We start from the raw sequence: 19061 nt of genomic DNA on the forward strand, positions 1-19061 counted from the left end.
CGCTTCCTTGTGTTTCGCTGTCCGACTTGAGGTCTAGAAGGCCTAGATTAAGGTCGTCCAGCTTCTCCTCTTCTGTGGGCAGCAGATCCACTTCTGCTCGGTTCAGCCCTTTCAGACTCTATGGCTTCCGCGACTCCTTCGGAGACGTTGGTAGACTTACCATTATTAGGTCAAAAGTGTACGCTTATTCAGTTCAATAATTTCTTGATCCTCACGAGTGATTATTTGCTCCGGAAATACTTTCGGCAGTATGGAGAGTCGAATGCTCTTTACCGCATTTGCATAGCAAACGGCGGATTTCCTGGCTCCTGCCTTCATCCTCGACCGCCTCGGGTTTCCTCTCTTTCTTAGCTCTGACTCTTAAGACTTAGGCCTGTCCTGAGCCCTCGTAAAGGCCTTGTCTGGTTTTAGGCCATTCTTCAGATAACGAAGATGGCAGTTAGCATCTGATCCACTGAGACCTGCTTTCTTCCTGACGTCTGATACGGCGACTTCAGACGTACTTTTGTTCGTCTTTCCTTTTTGAGTGGGGACCTTTGTTGTTTGTGGTTTTTGCACTAGGCGCATGTTGATCTTGGCTCCATTGCTTGACCTCCCAACTTCCCTCTTCATGGGTGTGGTGGTGGACGATATGATTGAGTGGCCGAAGTGGCAATGGATAAATCATACATTAAGGAGGCCCGACTACTCTAATGCTGTCTACGCCCGCTTGTACTGTGAGGTTTTGCTTTGTTTTCTGTATTTGGCACTGCAACCTTTCCATGCTGTCCTGTTAAATATTATGCATGTTCTCAATTTTTCAAAATGATAACTAAACAATGCAATAAAAGTACAATCTCTTACAAAAATTATTGGAGTATGATCATTTATTTATAAATATATAACCAGGAAATCCACACCAACTGGACAATTGTTTATCTATTTCAAAACCTAAGTGTTTTGTATCTTAATTCCATTGAACGATCCAAGTATCATTCAAAAGGCTGGGCATCGTAATTTGGGTACTGATGCAAATAACTACGATTCTAATCTATTTGTGTTATGCTTATGTATGTCACCATTCATCTGTTAGATAGTACATGCAAAAGATACATATTTGGTATGTTCTGATCATGTTTCATGCTTTTTACAGACATACATATCGTGTATATGTATGATATCTATTTACTAACTCCTCATCATCACATGGAGCAGCGTTTTTCCCATTTCCATCCGTGGCTACTATTATTTTTCATTTTTAATACATTTATTTTTGTACTGACCGGAAATGGATAGTAAAAAATGGCATGATGCGTTATAGATATTCACATATATATGTATGTAGATGGGCAGTTAGGCTAGTCATTACATGTATCACCTACCAAAGATCAGTAGTCATCTTTGAATCTGTATCGAATACTATTATTTTTAATTTTAGTTTCGGTTTTGCATTCGCCGGGATAACAGCGGAATATATTTTTTAAATAATATTAAAAATATGTTTTGTTAGTTTTGTAAAAATTCCTGTACAAAAATGTCTTGGCGAGGTCGTAAATTATTGGGAAGTTACTCGTGTTTAGTGGTGTTATTGATCAAGTTTTGGTGCTTCACTGTAATAAGTGCTGAAGAAGGAAATTTTGGTAATGCATGTTTGATTTTGTGAAAGATTGTTTCCTTTCCATGCTAATCAGAACAGGGACTTCAGTGATGTTATATGCTTTCGCTTACTCCTACAATAACTCAAATGCAACCAGGGTCTGAAAGGTTCCAGGCTTGGTACCAAACTGTCAAAAATGAAAGATCCTCTCCCAAATGACATGATTATAAAGCAAGTATCTTGAAACATAAACTCCCTTCTCGTCCCGTAATGATTATTGATTAAGGCGTCAAATGAGGTAATTAAAAATGTGTAGAGTTGATGTGTGGAAGTGGTTTAATCACAGACTTTTCATTCCTGTCTCTAAGATAGCATACCACCTTGCATGTTTGCCAACTTCGTATATCGTTAGTCGGAGTGCAATCTTTCCTGACCTTCCAGTATATAAAAATAATAAGTTTCTAATCTGATTCCGTTTGAAAACCCGTGATCCTCGGATTCTCCTGAAGTTTCACCTAAAAACATTCACAAATTTCCCTATTAATGATCACTTCGCACTCGGATTTTCTTTCTCGACCCTGTGTAATAACACTCAGAATACATCATCATTAACTACGTGGAAATGCTAAAAAGACGCTACTGCGCCAGCTCGTAGCAGTGTGTAGCATCCTTACCCACTAAAGCCACCTCCGCTCCTTCGCCCATATAACCGTGGGACCAGCGTAAAGTATTACTTAGAGGGTGGCTCCAATCCACACCAGCACGTTTAGATCACGCATCTAACATCCTTCCAGGGTCGTTTAAGCTCCTAGAGTTTAGTGCGACACAATTCAGGGTGGGGTCCCGTGTCTCCTTTGAGTGCGTCTCACAACCTCCTTTTTTCATCCACGAATTTCAGACGGGATCAGTGTGGCAAGTCAGTAAACTTTTTCGGGATAAGACCCAGTGGTCCTTCCTAGCACTTTGGTTGACTTCGCTGAGAAACTGGCTGTCCTCAGTAGCTTAAATCATTAACCTTAGACGGATATGCTTCCTTTCTCTAATCCAGAGGGATAATTTCCGCGATGACACAATTGCCTCACTTTATGCTGTCCTATACACACTGCCAGTATGCCGAGCCACTCTCCTTCGGTTGATAGCATTGTCCTTATAGATGAATTGATTTCGCTACGTTTGTGATAAGCAACCTGCGATTATATTTTGGCCCTCGAATATTGGCCTTCACTACCTTCGCGTAGACAAAGTCCAAGTTCCTCTTGAAGTTCAGCTTGATATCAATCATTACCTAGAGGTATTGAATAGGTATTTTTGCGGCGATTCGAAATTGGAACTCCTTTCGCCTTCGCCTTCTCTTCCAGCAGATCTCCAGTTTCATAGGTCGTAATTCATTTGTAACCATAATTTGATGACATGAATAGTTTAACTTCCACATAGTTCCACATTCTCGGGGTCAGGTCATCTGCAAAATCCATCAAAGTTGAGTCCTTTCGCACTCGAATGCCAAGCACTCCATCATATACAACATTTCACAGCATGAGACCTAATATAGAACCTAAAGGAACACCTATCGCAATGTACGACTTCGATCCGTTGCCCGCTTCGTACTGGAGAAACCTTTCCGAGAGGTAACTCCCGATTAACCGAGAAAAGTAGCAATGACACTTTCAGTACCCTTAATCCAACTCCAGTTGGCTAACTTAAAGGCATTCTTAACGTCGTCTAGTATCACCACCGCATAGCACTAAACAATGGACATCACCTCCCCGAGCAAGATCTACGATCATTACTATCGTATGGAGCGCAAATCTATACTGTCCCTTTAATAGACCACCCGGAAGTTCGAGGAACGGAGGCAGCCTATTGTATATCATCCTCAGCATCCCTTCCCCACAATGTCCAAAAACAGATAGGGCGATATGAAAAAGGTACTCCAAGTGGTCTTTGGGACTTTGATAGTAGAAAGAACTTCTGCTACTTTCACTGCGCAACCTCTCCTTCCACCTTGCTGAATTCAAATGTGCTAATGAAGCAGGCTTTCTTCGAAATCCTGGTCAACCCCGAAACATTCTTATTAGCAGATCCTATGGAGCTCCTCTTCAATAATCTCGGGGATCGGGAAGATGTCCTGGTGAAACGTTGGCTGAGGTCAACTCTCCCTTTTTGAGTAAAATATTTTCAGATAATTACAAAGGTAAGGCGGTCGACAAATGCTTGGGCAAAGATTCTCTCATCCCCAAAAACCATAAGCCGACCTCCTTTATCAGAAGTCAGAGCCAAGGAAGAACTGTGTGAGGCTCAAAATGATTGGACGTAAACCTCGCGACCTTGTGTGCCAGGTTCAAATATTGGTTACGTCATAGCTCCTTCTATTTGCCGCCGTGCATACCCCGCTGTTGTAAATAAAACTTCTTCATCTTTTTCTCGACAACAAAATGACCAAAAATGCAAAATCGTCGGATTCCCGCGAACAATGCCTTGATCGAAAGGGGAGGCGGCCCAGATTCCGGAAATGCAATAATTTTCACGCTGCGATGCCGGAAACGCGAGATATCGCGAAAAATCGGCCCCCGGAGAGGCTGGCCGAAATCCCAGAAAATTGAAAATTTCCACGACCCCCGGGTCGACAAAATGGGCAAAAATGCAAAATCGTCGGATTCCCGCGAACGATGCCTTGGTCGAAAGGGGAGGCGGCCCAGATTCCGGAACTGCAAGAATTTTCACGCTGCGATGCCGGAAACACGAGATATCGTGGAAAATCGGGACCCGGAAAGGTTGGCCAAAATCGTAGAAAATCGAAAATTTCCGCGAACCCCGGGTTGACAAAAACACCAAAAATGCAAAGTCGTCGGATTCTAGCAAGTGATACCTTGATCGAAAGGGGAGACAGCTCAGATTCCGGAAATGCAAGAATTTTCACGCTCCCATGCCGGAAACGCGAGATATCGCGGAAAATCGGCCCCCGGAGACGTTGGCCAAAATCCCAAAAAATTGAAAATTTCCACGACCCCCGGATCGACAAAATGGCCAAAAATGCAAAATCGTCGGATTCCCGCGAATGATGCCTTGATCGAAAGGGGAGGCGGTCCAGATTCCGGAAATGCAAGAACTTTCACGCTGCGATGCCGGAAACGCGAGATATCACGGAAAATCGGGCCCCGGAGAGGTTGGCCGAAATCTAAGAAAATGTTGTGTTCGCACAGGCCTGCCTCTCGTAGGCACTGCGATCGGAAGATAGAAGTGGCAGTGGATAGGTCACCCTTTAAGAGGGGGGAGGCACTTGCATTGTGGGCTATGCCGTGCAGTGCAGAATCGACTATCACAAGATGGCCGACATGTGGGTAGTCCCGAGGGCACCTGGCCCAGAACAATAGAGGACCAAGACCAGTTCTGAAGAAAGGATACGGCCTCCCCCTACTCTCTTAAATTTGGCATGTCTTCTGAAGATTCTCATCGGCAAAAAAGGGTACTATTAAGAAGATCAATCCAGGTTGTAGTGTACCCAGATGATGTTAACATTATGGCCAACTCAGTAAGTCTAGCAAAAAAGTGCTTTTATTCGGTATTCCCAATTGGTTATGAAACTTGGACCATGCCAAAAGTATCTCAAAATGCGTGGCGCATACTTGGCGAAATATGAATGGGAAGGAGCAGACTTGAGAACTAGATACAATGCGGAGTTATACGAAGTCTTTAACGAACCAGCTGTATCCATACTAGTTCAATTTTGCAAGTTATAAAAGCAGGTCATGTAAAGGGATGGACGACTCAAGAGTCCCTAAACGCACACTAAAACGTGAAGCTGGAAGCACATACCAGGTAAACCAGGAAAAAAACATGGGAGGACATGACGTACTACCTCTGGTCGCTGTTACGATTTGTCAACTGAAGGGCGCGGTCATGATTTTTGGAGGGAATGTATTCAGGAGCCCAAGTCATTTGTCCTCATGGAGGTCTGAAACATTCTTGTTGGTTGGGATTTCCTGAGTTAAAATTTGGGAATAGATGTCTGCTAGGTTTTGGGTCCCGTATTTTAAGACAAAAGAACCATCTTTCTCCAGAAGTAACGAATATCTACCTTTTCAATTCTTAAATTTTCACAGATCACTTGATAATTGATTCACCCCAGCAACCTGATCAAATCGATCAAACAGACGCAGCCAGCAATGCCTATGAAGCACGGACCTACACCCAGCCCTGTTCCGGACTAAGCCAATGTGTTCCTCTATCTGAATGTTCATCAATGTTTGTAAGTATCGCGAAAAGTTGCTATTCAGGAGATAGATCAATGTTTTGCGGTGGTTCGGATGATGTTCCACACGTATGCTGCCCTTCGAGCCCTCTGGAGCGTAATCAAGTGTGTGGGAAGAGTTTAGTCCAAGGACAGTTTTACCGAGGTTTAGGCACGTTTCCGTTTATCGCTCGGATTGGTTTCAAAAGTATGTGGGAGGAAGTTTAGTCATTGGTTTGAGAGTATCTTTATAAAGTAGTTAATTACAAGTTTGATCAAAATTACAGATGTTAACACAGGTAGTATTGCCTACCCATGTGCTGGGTCTATTATTTCCAGGCGGGTTATCTTGACGGCAGCGCACTGTGCTTTGGCAAAAGCGGATGGACACAGATTGTAAGTAGTAGAAAGGTTACAAACTAAAGATATGAAAATTAATGAAGATAAACTATGCATGCTTCTTGGATTTGATTCATTAATCATCAACTTCCCATCCTAAGATCATCAGTGCGTGTTGGGGAGTACGACCTCTCCACGGACCCTGATTGCGCAACTACTGGATTTTGTGCGCCGCGTTCTATCAACCATGCCATCAGTCATGTTGTGGTCCATCCAGACTACAAGCCGGGGCAATACCACCATGACATTGCACTTCTTGTACTGAAGACACCATTGAATTACTCAGGTAAGTCTCGAGTAGTATAGATTCGCCATAGACAGTCAGATACGCTAGAAAATTGATGATCGACAGGTTCAAGAAGCTTTAATTCTTCTGTTGTGTCTAGGTACCAGACAAACCTGCAACACCGATTGTATCTATTGCATTGTCTGGTATCTAAATATGGGGCTAAGTTGATTGCTCATAGAAAAAGCACCTACGTACAGTTCTTGATGCGATTACTGAGGTTGCAGTTTTTTTAGCGTCTGAGCCTTGAATCAATTTTTTTGTTGGCACCGAATATTTTGATGTAATCATGAAAAAATATAAACACAATAGGTTGCGAAATCTAAGCGAATTAATTGAATGATTCATTGGACTAAATTGGCTGAAATGTTATGGGAAATTTGTCCCGAGGTATTATGTCTGGTAATATGGCACAGTAGACTAAGTTTATGTGGAAAAACATAAAGATTGGTCAAACCAACCTGCAGCATGCCAAAGCTCCCTCCTACCTGTTGGCAGCGAGAATGACAAAGCTACACGATTTCCCCTACATCTTTCTGGTGCAAGAGCCGTGTGCTCGATTTAACAGAATCTGTGGCATCGGATCAGAAAGAGGGGCTAGGATCTTCTACGATGAAAGATCTATAAGACCGAGAGCTTGCGTCCTGATGTCAAGACGGTTAGAGGCAACCATGCTGAGACAGTACTGTTCCCAGGACTACATACAATCATACAATACCACATAAATGGCGGGAGGAAAAACATCATAGTTGCCTCCACTTATTTAGCCTATGATTCTTTGTATCTTCCACCGACGCAAGAGCTAAGGGATCTGGTGGCGTATGCAGACTCAAGTGGTCTCGAGCTCTTAATAGGTTGCATTGCGAATGCTCAACATATTTGTTGGGGCAGTAGCAAATGCAATCCACCAGGAGAGAAGCTATTTGATTTTACCACTTCTGCTGGTTTCATGACTGCAAACTTAGGATGGGCCCTTACATTCGGGGGACCGAGAAGAAGCGAAGTAATTGACCTAATAATCTGTACTTCAAAAGTATTAGAGTTGGTAACACACTGGTGTGTCCTATAGATAAGGTCTCACTGTCAGAACACCGATACGTAAAATTCAATCTGACTATTGCGGGCGAACAGTCTGCAGTACAAAGACGGAACCCTAGGAGAACGAATTGGACAAAGTTCAATGAACTTCTTGGCAATAAAGTACAATTTCCTAGGTGACTAAGGACTCCTTTGACGCTGGAAGATGAATTGAAAACTCTGAACTGCACACTTTTAGAGTGCTACGAAGAGGCTTGTCCCATTTCCCGAGGCCAAAGCGGTAAAACGGTTCCTTGGTGGAACGGGAACTGCAAAAACTCAGTAAATCAACTAGGCGACTTCTGAACTGTGCTTGCAAAAGTAACAAGAACGAAGACTCGTTAAATTTCAGAAACTCACAGCGTGAATATAAGAGGCTCCTTGGGTGTTTGAAACGAGACTCCTGTAGAGTGTACTGTGAGGAACTGAAAGGCGAAAGAGAGACTTTAAGGCTGTGCAGACTCCTTAAAAGGGATGAGTCGGCCAAGTTGGACTCTCTTAGAAAACCCGATGGTACTTTCACGAGCTCCAAACTGGATACAGTACAGACCTTCCTGGAAGTGCATCACCCGGAAGAACGGGTGAGAGAAGTGGCAGGGGGAGAGAAAAGTGCTGCAAAGGAAAAGAGTTGAGTCTATACAGACTCTCTTGGAAGTACACCACCCGGGAGAACAGGTCTCAGAAGTAGGAAGAAGCGAATTGGAGGTTTCTGCAAACCCTTCAACACGAAGGCGTTGCAAGCGGAATTGGGACATTGCGAGAGCGGTTATTACCCATGAAAAAGCGAGAGCTGCTATACTATCATTAGAACACTTCAAAGCACCTGGTATGGATGGCATCTACCCAGCGATGCTAAAGGAGGATATGGAGCACTTAGAACGACCTCTAAGAAATATTTTTCGAGGATGTCTTGCCCTGGGCTACGTGCCTTCTTCTTGGCAAAAAGTTAAGTTAGTCTTCATACCGAAAACTGGGAAAGATGACTATTCTAATCCAAAGAACTTCAGACAGATCAGACTTCATTCTTGCTGAAAAGTTTGGAGAAACTGGCGGAGCGTCACATTCGTGGAAACGCACTCAGGTCACAGCCACTTAGTGAGAACCAACATGCTTACCAGGGTGGAAAGTCCTGTGAGTCTGCTCTTCATTCTTTGGCCACAAAGATAGAGGATGCAACTTTGAATGGTGAGTACGCGATGGGGGTGTTCATGGACCTTGAAGGGGCTTTTGACTGTGTGCCTTTCACAAGCTTTGTGATGGCGTCCGACAGCATAGTGTTGATGATGCTTTAATTAAGTAGATCCATGCTATGCTAACGCAGAGTTTGCTGTGCGCTGAGGTGGCTGTCGATCGCTATCTGACTGCAGAAGCAACGAAGGGCTGCCCCCAAGAAGATGTTTTTTTGTCACGCCTGTGGAGCATGCTGATCGACTCACTACTATGCGAACTGAAAAATTTGCCAATACACGCTCAAGCTTATGCTGATGACGTGGCTGTACTTGCTGTTGATCGGGATCTTGGAACGGTGTGTAGGAATATACAGCGTGCCGTTGATTTGATAGACAGCTGGTGCCTTAGACATGGTTTGTCAGTTAATCCAAATAAAACCACAATGGTTTTATTCACAAAAAGGAGAAAATTGGATGGACTTTGTCTCCCTGAGATGAGGGGTACTACCCTTCAACTCTCCGAAGAAGTGAAATATCTGGGGGTCACTCTAGATAAAAAACTTCTTTGGAACAACCATGTAGAGGTAAAGATGAAACGAGCTCTCATAGTTTATGGGCTGTGCAGACGGACCTTTGCCTCGACATGGGGACTCAGGCCTCATGTGGTAATGTGAATATCCGTTGCCATCATTAGGCCGATGTTCGTATATGCATCCGCAGTCGGGTGAGTTAAGGTGAGACAAAAAGGTTTTCACCATAAACTAGCTGCACTGCAAAGAACTGTATGTTTGGGTATCACTGGTGCCATAACTACGACATCCGGCTCATAGACTAATTCGGTTAGATCTATGGGGAAACAACGGGTGTGGGGGCACAGATCATTGGAAGAGTCATTGGGAAGACTGAATCCAGTTCTTACAATGCCTTCCGATTCTCGTGTCCCCATATATCTGTTTGGTAGAAGATATGAAGTTACCCTGAAGCGTAGAGAGAACTGGGAAGGCCCAGAGGAATGCGTGGCGGGATATAAGAAGTCTTCTACATCGATGGGTCAACAACAGAAGAAGGTTCTGGAGCCGGAATCTACCTCTCGAATAAAAACTAGAGGTGGGCTTTTCCTTTGGGACAATATGCAACGGTTTTTCAAGCCGAAGTTTGTACGATCCTAAGGGCGGCAAACTGGGTGATTGACGAGTGGTTGAAGGGCAGGCGCATCGCAATATGCAGTGACAGCCAAGCTGCATTGAGGACATTGAGTACTCTTTTGATCACCTCGAAAATCGTTCAGGAATGTCGAAACCGTTTGAACTTTATCTCTAGATTCAATGCGGTGGAACTACTCTGGGTACCTGATCACTGTGGCGTAGAGGGAAATGAAATCTGGGATGCTTTAGCGAAAGAAGGGTCAATCTGTCCTATGCCGGGACAGGAGCTAGCAATTGGAATATCAGTAGCATTGGCTAAGTTTGTTTTCAAAAACTGAGAACAAGCTTCCCACAATGACAGGTGGCAGAGCCTAAATGCTGCTCGACACACCAAACTTTTCCTGTCAGAACCGAACATGGGTACTGCAAAATTTATCCTGTCAAAAAGCAGGAGGACTTGCAGGTGTATTGTGGGCATTTTGACAGGCTATAATTCACTAGCTGCGCATATGTTCAAAATAGGAATTACTCAAAATGATACGTGTCCCTCCTGTAATGAGGAAGAACATTTCCTATGTCAATGCTCCCCGCCTAAGGACGCATCAGGCATCAGATTTTTGATGCCGATGTTCTCCAATTGCGACGGGTAGCATCACATCCACTAACGGAAACCCTGCGATCCGGAATATTCCGTTAGACGGGGGTGGCGAGTACACACACATTATATCTGAAATGGAGCTTAGATAGATTGGCACCGATAAAAAATCAAAAACTTCAATTCTTCGTTGGATTAATCTTTTATTCAATTTTTCTCATCAAGTGTTAAAAATTAAATAAATTTATTTCAACTATGCGATCTCTTAATCCTTAATACGCTGGAGCGGCATACGATGCAGGTGGTGCTGAACATGGGGCTGCTTGGACAGTTGGGGCACAACCGACGACAATGGCCCTGGAGCAAGGGATGGCTGGGGCTGGGGCGCTATATGTGAGTGCTGGAGCAGGATAGGCTGGGGCAGAGTAGGCTGGAGGAGCATAAGCTGGAGCTGCTGGAGGAGCATAGGCCGGAGCTGCTGGAGCAGGATATGCGGGGGCACCCCAGCTTTTTGGCTTCAGGTAGGGTGATGCAGTTGCTGATTTTCGAACACGGGCCATGTATTCTTCTGCTGCGGCAGCTTCATTGTCCTGGATTTCGGAGGCGGCTGCTGCGTGTTGTTCTGCTTGTTCTGTCTGCTCCTGGGCGTGGATGAGGACGGCTCCGAATAAAATGAGACACAAGAAATGCTTCATGATGAGGATAAATTATAATTACACTAATTGTACTGAAAAAGGAGTTAGTAATGATGAGTGTAACAACAGTGGCTAAACTGATATCGGGTTACAGTTTAATTCAAGTATTTATAGTAATTAAAAGTGACCAGAATTCAAGCCAATGAACTGACCCATATTTGTTGCATGAAACGCTTAATGGTCAACGTAAGCGTTACGCTTTCGATGCGATTTTCCATGAATTTATGAATGCTCCGGAGACACATTTATTTAGGCCCATGCGGAGCAAGCAAAATCAATTCCATTTAATTCATCATTGTTAATAATTGATAGATATTTTGATGGATATTCGATTTGTTTGTATAGCGGATTTGCATATGAAGCTAAAATGCATTTTTTCTACAGAAAATCTAGTTTTTGTGTACCACGCTGCTTCTAATCTTGGGACTAATTTTATATAAAAAAATCATTTATGAATGAAATAGTTCCTTTTTCCCCATGTTGGAAAGATTAGCTGGGAAGAGCGGACTTTTTATAGAATATCAATAATTAATATTGGCGTGATTTGTAGTTAATATAGAAGTCATAATAAAAGCTTTTTAATTTTTAATAATAAGTGTGTCCCCTGCAACAACAATGAGATTAGGCCAAAGAAGTTCCAGACTAGTTTCACTTCTGAAATCAAAATTCAGGAAATTGCCCCCGGAAGAGTCTGTCTTGATTTTGTTGAGGGCACCTAAGCTCGTACCATTGGCATTGTCGGTCAAGTTACTCCATCCATTCTCAAATTCTCCCGGCATTTTTCTACCAAATTATCTCTGATTGTGAATGTTTTCATGATGCCAAAACAGATACATCTGATGCGCGGAAAGTTGGCTTTTTCATGGAAGCAGGTATGGTTGATGTATAATGTTGCACCTGTGCTTGCTTCCAGCAGTTTAGAGATCCTTAACTTCAATCTATAGCCAGCTCGTCAAAATCCCTATTTTATTTTCGAGGTTTTAAATTTTCACTGTCAATCCCACATGGTGAACGTCTATTTATAGACAACTGAAGCCTAATTTCGACTCCCTGGCTTATTGATTCTATGTTCATTGTCGATTAAACACAAGGAAAACTAACATTGTAGTTACAATCCAGACCTTACTTCCACAGAACTTCGTCTGTGGCAACTATAATCTTCCTATGCTTTCTTGGCCTAATATTTTCGGATTTCTATCCCGATTCACAAAAGTGGTTATCACACTCTTGCTGAGAATCATCATCATCATCAACGGCGCAACAACCGGTATCCGGGCTAGACCTGCCTTAAAAAGGAACTCTAGATATTCCGGTTTTGCGCCGAGGTCCACCAATTCGATATCCTTAAAAGCTGTCTGGCGTCCTGACCTACGCCATCGCTCCATCCCAGGCAGGGTCTGCCTCGTCTTCTTTTTCTTGCTGAGACTAGCTGCCCTATTTCGCTTGTTTCCATTTATTCCCAAATCTTGGAAAGATATTCTAGCGTTTGGCGGCCGGAAGACCCATCAAACCCAAAGCTTTCCAAATACTTCCTATAACCATCATACTCCACAATGAATGGTATCAGATGGTAATTTACTTTCATTTTCTGTCGCTCAATTTTTTTCTTAATGCTCGGGATCAGTAAATAAGCTGGTGGCTTTAAGTTTTACCACCTATATTGCCACCTCTTGTATGGCTCCTTATCAGAGGCTCTTTTCGTAAGGCTATAATTAGATCAAATCAATTTGCTCCTCTTTTTTCGTATATTTAATGCACCTCAATTACTAGAAAACTTGTGGGATCATTCCTGCGAAGACAAACTCTGGTCGCAAACTCCCTGCGTGAAAACTTCTACTTTTCTACTTTTTCCTGGTTGACAGAACTAGCTCCGGCCTCGGGCAGCCTGTGACTTCAATTCAATGCTGAAGGTTAGCTGGCCATTGTTGTCTCGCCCCTTGTACAGTCCAAATGCTCGCTGAACCTTAGTCTGATATCAACCATCACTAGCAAGGTGATTGATTTGACATGACTTCATTGGCTTCTACTGAGATTCTGACAGTATTCTTTTGTCGTGCTGTTTCTGCAAAGACTGCCGTCATCATTAACCATGCTCAACAATGATTTTACGGTAGGAATGGTTTCATTTGCCATTTTCGGTAGGCGAAGGTTGCAAACTAAATTATTCATTACGGTCCAAAAAGAGGTCCTCCTGCAGTGATATTTTCTTCTTTTTTTCTTCAGTCTTTGTCCCGTTCACAAGCGGGGTTGACTCGTCGTGACCAGTTTCGCCATTTTGTTCTACCAAATGCCTGATCTAGATGCAATCGCGAGACTTTTAAATCCCCATTCAGCGTATCAAGCCACCGTTATTTCGGCCGGCCTTTTGGTCGTTTACGAACGGCTTAGATGTTCAGATCAATCCTGGCTAGTGAATTCTCGTTAGAGCGAATTTCGTGACCATACAATCAAAGTCACGATCGCGAATGTGAACAAAGCGTGTCATGCAAGCAGTCCAACGCCTTCATGCATCTCGATTACCGCAAGACGCCGTTCATTGTCTTTTATAGTTAGCCAACACCCAGAACCATAGAGAGCTACAGGATGGATGATATTCCGTAAATTTTAGATTTGAGACGTTCGTTGATACGTCGATCACAAAGAAAACCAGTTGTGGAGTGCCACTTCATCCAGGTTGTCCAGGATGTCTTTGTCTCCTCTGCATCGGTGGCAATAAGCATTAACCTAACACCAGTTTCACGTTACTTTCGATAGGCTTTTCTGAGTACAATAACACAGTGACAAATGGAGGAGAGGAGAATGCCCAGCTTGTAACACGAGAACTCACGCTCAAGTTGGGAAAAACAAGCATTCTGGGACTCCTAATACCGTGGATGGTACGTTAAAAAAATCAAAAAATCAACCCGTGCCCCGATGCGCTAGCCGAACGTCGTTACGGTCCGTTGTTATTCGAGGTTTGGATAAGATTTCCATAGCAATTAAGAACACGAAATCTGCTGGTTATTTCCCCATAAATTTCTATCCCTCGGGATTGCTTAATGGTAAGGGCGCTGACGGCATCCCTGGAGGTCCTTCTGGGATTAACCCCTCTCCATCTGCACATACAGATGCAGGCAAGGAGATCAATATTCAGGATGGCCGGTAACATGAGTGAGGCGGGGAGCTGCCTAAATCGAAGGAAGATTGATATCCTTTCTAGGCGGTATCCCGAATTACTGATACCGAGGGACAACATGACAACGAGGTTTCACTTCGATAAGAAGTTTGAAACACGTTGGAGTAACAAGGCAAACTGGGAGAGCGTGGCTGCGACATACGACTTAAACCAGCAACTGATTACTTGGTACACTGACGGATCCCTCACAGCAGACGGAGCGGGTGCCGGTGTCATTGGTCCAAGGAAAATGTACTTTGAGCCAATGGGCAGGTACACTAGCATATTCCAGGCGGAAATTTACGCCATAGACAAATGTGCCTCCTTTCATCTGCAAAGGAACTACAGGGGGCAGAACATAGCTATTCTCACCGATAGCCAAGCAGCGATCAAGGCACTTAGTTCCAACCAGGTGAACTCTAAACTGGTATGGGAATGCCTTGAGAGACTGAATACACTCGGCTCGTCCAACAAGGTCTGGATACTTTGGGTTCCAGGCCATGCTGGGCTGGAAGGCAATGAGGCAGCGGATGAACTAGCCAAGAAGGGAGCAGGGATGCCTCTACAGGGGCCAGAACCCTTCTGTGGAATCGGAAACGGTTTCATGGCTATGAATCTAAGGAACGAAGAGAAACGGTTGAGGGAACTATATTGGGCGGGCCTACCAGGGATGGAGCAGTCCAGGGTGCTTATTGGGGGATACGAACCCATGCCTACAAAGGATTGCTTAAACCTCACCAAAAAGAACCTTCGAATCATAGTGGGAATTCTCACTGGTCATTGTCGGCTGAACTACCACCTAGGGAAGCTAGGGATATCTACGGACATTGCCTGCAGGTTCTGTGAGGAGGAGGACGAAACCTCTATGCACGTCCTGGGACAGTGTCCGGCACTTGTGCAAAGTAGGTCGATACATCTGGGAGAACACTTAATACCAGATGCAAAACTGAAACTTCTGGAAGTGGGGAACATACTAAAGTTCCTAACGGTTACAGGCCTGCTTGAGATACTATGATCAACAGGTACACTATAACCAGTAAAAGGGGCACAATAGTTCTTCAAGGACGCGGTGCGACTTTCCCTTAACAGAATAATAATAAGGGCGCTTCCGCAGGGGAGGTCACAGTTCAATTCTTATTGGTGACAGAGAGATTTTTATCGTGAATGGATGTCGGAAACAAGTCGGTTCAGCTAGGACTGAGTATCCGAGACAAATCTGTGTAATAATCACGGATGAGCGCAATGCCTCCTACAGTGTACTGTCCTACAATGTACCATTACGGTCCTGAAAAAAGTGCTCTAACACTCTTCAAGGCTCAGATCCAATTGGATTAAGATTAAGTCGCATTTTTCGGCAAGCAGGGAATACTACGAGTGAATTATTAATCCCACCTCACAGGGGGTCACTATTTCAAAGAGGTAAAGATGCAATAAATTAATAATGAACACTATTGATATTAAGACTCTTGGAGGTTACACGGAGATGCAGACTATAGTGACACATCCTTCCTCCTTTCTCAAACAGGCTTAGAACCGATACCTTTCGCTATGACAGCCCAACGCTCTAACCACTTCAGACATCCGGCAAGCAACAGAGCCTATTTCAGCTTACAAGAACTGTTTTGTTCGAAACGTCTCACCAAATGGTCAAGGCTCTTATTATACAAGACAATAATCTTGCCAGTCCTCGTGTGTTCCTCGGAGACCTGGGTTCTTAGCAAGAATAATTGCGAACTCTTAGCCGCATTCGAGAGACGAACCCTCGAAAGAATTTTTGGCTTACTAGGATGGACAGTTCCGAAACCTACATAAGAAAGAAATCTGTAACCGATACCACGACCGTGTCTAGTTGTGGTTAAAATCCGGCTGAACAAGTTGCGGTGGGCGGGCCACTCAATCCGTATAGAAGAGGATTATCCTGCCCGGAAAGCCTATAAGGATTCTATCTATGATAAAAAGAAAACGAGGCAGACCCTGCCTGAGATGGAGCGATGACATAGGCTACGACACTAGACAGCTTTTAGGGATATCAAATAGGTGGACCTTGGCGCAAAACCGTGATCTGTCTTTTTTTGCTTCCCATGTTGGTGATTAGGTTGATATGAAGTCCTTAGAAAAGACTACCAATGAATACTGAATTTCACACAACAAGAAGGGAACCATCACCCGCCTTATGGGGAAAGACGTATATCCTGCTAAAATGACAAAGCTGACTTATAGGCGATAGAACAACTTACAAACGGGTAAGGGGGTACCAACTCACTAGCTAAAGGACAAACGGTCTATTAAACTAAACTGGTACTAAAAGGAAACTGCACCTGGACGTAATATCTACTACCTTCACTTCAAAACAATCTCATCCAGGAAGTAAAACATCTGCAATATTGGAAAGAAGCGGTTTCCCGAAGAAACGAATAAGACAGCTGATATTGAATAGCAAAACCAACATCACTGAAAACGCTGGAAGATGTTTAAGCCAAAATGAATATCCTGTAATCAACTAACCTAGATTGATAAAAATTGTATAAGGCCGTTGACAGGAAAGTTTCTAGCCAGAACGGTTTTTCTCGAGACTGAGGGACCCAGCACCAATTCTCAATTATTACAATGTAATCTACAAGATCCCATGCATCTGTGGTATTGGATCAGTCAAGAGAACTAGGATCTTCTTCGATGAGAGATCCTCGAGACTGTGGATCTCTGTTATAATGTTAAAATTTTTAGAGACAATCATGCTGAGACAATTCTCTTCCTAGGACCTTGTTACGGTTAACTTACAATATCAGCTTAAGGGTAAGAGGAGAAACGTCATAGTTGCCTCTGCTTACTTACGCTATAATTCTTTGTGTCCTCCACCGACACAAGAACTTAGGGATCCGATAGTGTATGCAGGATCAGGTGACCTTGAACTCATAATTGGTTGTGATGTGACCACTCAGTATATTTTCTGGGGAAATGCACGAAAAATGCAATCCTGGAGGAGAGAACCTGTTTGACTTTATCACTTCACCTGGTCTGATAACCGCGAACATAGGGTGCACCCATACGTTCGTAAGACCAAGAAGAAGTGAAGTAGTTGACCTAATAACCAGCACTACAAAGTTGTTAGAGTTTATTAGAGACTGGCGAGTGCTAGGTGAAGTCTCATCCTCAGATCACCATTACTTAGAATAGTATAACAAGTAAGCAAGAACAGTATATACACAGAGACGGAATCCTAGGAAAACGGATTGAGGGAATTTCAATGAACTTCTTGGCACCAAAGAGCAATTTGCTTGTCAATTAAGGATTCCTGGAAAATCTGAATCGCACACTTTTAGAGTGCTTTGAAGAGGCTTGTCCTATCTCCCGAGGACAACGCGGTAAAACGGTCCCATAGTGGAATCCAGAACTACGAAGACTTAGGAAATTAAGAACTCATGAGGAACTGGAACGTGGAAGGGAGACTTCTAGCTTGTGCAGGGTACTTAGTCCGATGACACCACGAGATTGACGGCCTTAACATAGCTACAAAAAAATAATGGATATCTGTATGCCTTTTCGGGATTTCTCTACGTGGACTCAATGTCTGATGTGGACATCGTGAACCAGCCCTCCTAGCCTTGCCTTCGAATAGAAAGTATCTCTCCAGTAACGCTGACCATTAAGTCTTCCTAGGAATCAATTGAACCAGATCATGAATAAATTGTCATCAAATTACACTCTCTCCAGGATTTAAAGATTCTCAGTAACAATACAACTGAATCGGAAGACTTTATTTCACTAATAACACCATTTGCATGTTGAGGATGCCAATGTCCATTTTCGCAAATTTATATCCCTCGAAGTTATTAAGCGAATACCTTACTATGTAGAAAATCCTGACGACCTCAAATTCCAATAAGAAAATATCCTTTAATTTAACGAAATATAAGCAGCAAAAGGACGTCTCCATTATTCACCATTTTCTCTTATCTCTTCCACAGTGGCTTGCCAACCAATTTGCCTCATGACATCTCGCACGGATCTGGTTATTGGCAAAAGGGCGACTATAGCCGGTTGGGGTAAGGTTTCCACGTCGACTAAACGTTCGTCCGAAATGCAATATATGGATATTCCCTTAACCGCTTGGGATATGTGCCTGAGAGTCTATGGAAGCACCGGAGCCTTGGATTCCCCGAATTCCGTTGGTATGCAAAGATGTTGATAAAAAAATCTAATATTTTTCCAAAAATCTTAGAAGCTCTAATCCTCCGTCTTATCTACTATTCAGCATTATCCTTTTTCTCCGAAACCGGGAGTATCCGTTGAAATTGTATATTGAAAATCATGTCTAATGTGAGATTCAATTCTTGTAGATGGTCAGTGGATGTGTGCAGGCGGTGAAGGCAAGGACGTTTGTCAAGGATTTGGTGGAGCGCCGTTGTTCATAATGCAGGACGGGATGTACTCGCAAGTAAGTATCCTTTCTTGTGCTTGGTATGTGGAAGATATGAGACTTGAGGCAATTGAAATCATCTCTGTTTCGTGTAGATTGGAATAATGTCCTTCGGATCGGACAATTGCGGTGGAGTGCGAATACCGAGCGTGTATATTTCAATTGCACATTTTGCTGATTGGATTCATGATAATACACCTATTGAATAGGATGTTTGGGGATTTCAGACTTTTATATATATGTATATTACACACCTTTATGTTTACAAGTTTTGTTATGATAGTAACAAATAAAGATTTTGATTTTTTTTATAATAAATA

At 43.3% G+C, this 19061-nt stretch overlaps 2 protein-coding genes across 2 annotated transcripts; one reads left to right on the forward strand and one right to left on the reverse strand.

Annotated features, from left to right (window-relative positions):
- Positions 1-1352: 1352 nt before the first annotated feature.
- LOC119653128 (venom protease) lies at positions 1353-19061 on the forward strand. The gene is made up of 7 exons (XM_038057656.1): positions 1353-1619; positions 5677-6012; positions 6092-6200; positions 6305-6489; positions 18290-18493; positions 18662-18759; positions 18837-19061. The coding sequence occupies exons 1-7, from the start codon at positions 1514-1516 to the stop codon at positions 18948-18950; spliced, it is 1152 nt and encodes a 383-aa protein (XP_037913584.1). The 5' UTR covers positions 1353-1513; the 3' UTR covers positions 18951-19061.
- LOC119653129 (vitelline membrane protein Vm26Ab-like) lies at positions 10451-11703 on the reverse strand. Its single transcript, XM_038057657.1, has one exon. The coding sequence runs from the start codon at positions 11168-11170 to the stop codon at positions 10748-10750; it is 423 nt and encodes a 140-aa protein (XP_037913585.1). The 5' UTR covers positions 11171-11703; the 3' UTR covers positions 10451-10747.

This window comes from Hermetia illucens, chromosome 3 (genome assembly GCF_905115235.1).
Source record: "Hermetia illucens chromosome 3, iHerIll2.2.curated.20191125, whole genome shotgun sequence".
In the NCBI taxonomy this organism is placed as follows: Eukaryota; Metazoa; Arthropoda; class Insecta; order Diptera; family Stratiomyidae; genus Hermetia; species Hermetia illucens.

What these genes read in the sequence shown, in the direction of transcription:
- LOC119653129 (XM_038057657.1), bottom strand. Translation starts at nt 11,170, where the DNA reads ATGAAGCATTTCTTGTGTCTCATTTTATTCGGAGCCGTCCTCATCCAC.
- LOC119653128 (XM_038057656.1), top strand. Translation starts at nt 1,514, where the DNA reads ATGTCTTGGCGAGGTCGTAAATTATTGGGAAGTTACTCGTGTTTAGTG. An exon ending in TGCTGAAGAAGGAAATTTTG is followed by an intron (nt 1,620 to 5,676) that starts GTAATGCATGTT and finishes AAATTTTCACAG; the next exon opens with ATCACTTGATAATTGATTCA. An exon ending in GGATTCCCCGAATTCCGTTG is followed by an intron (nt 18,494 to 18,661) that starts GTATGCAAAGAT and finishes CAATTCTTGTAG; the next exon opens with ATGGTCAGTGGATGTGTGCA.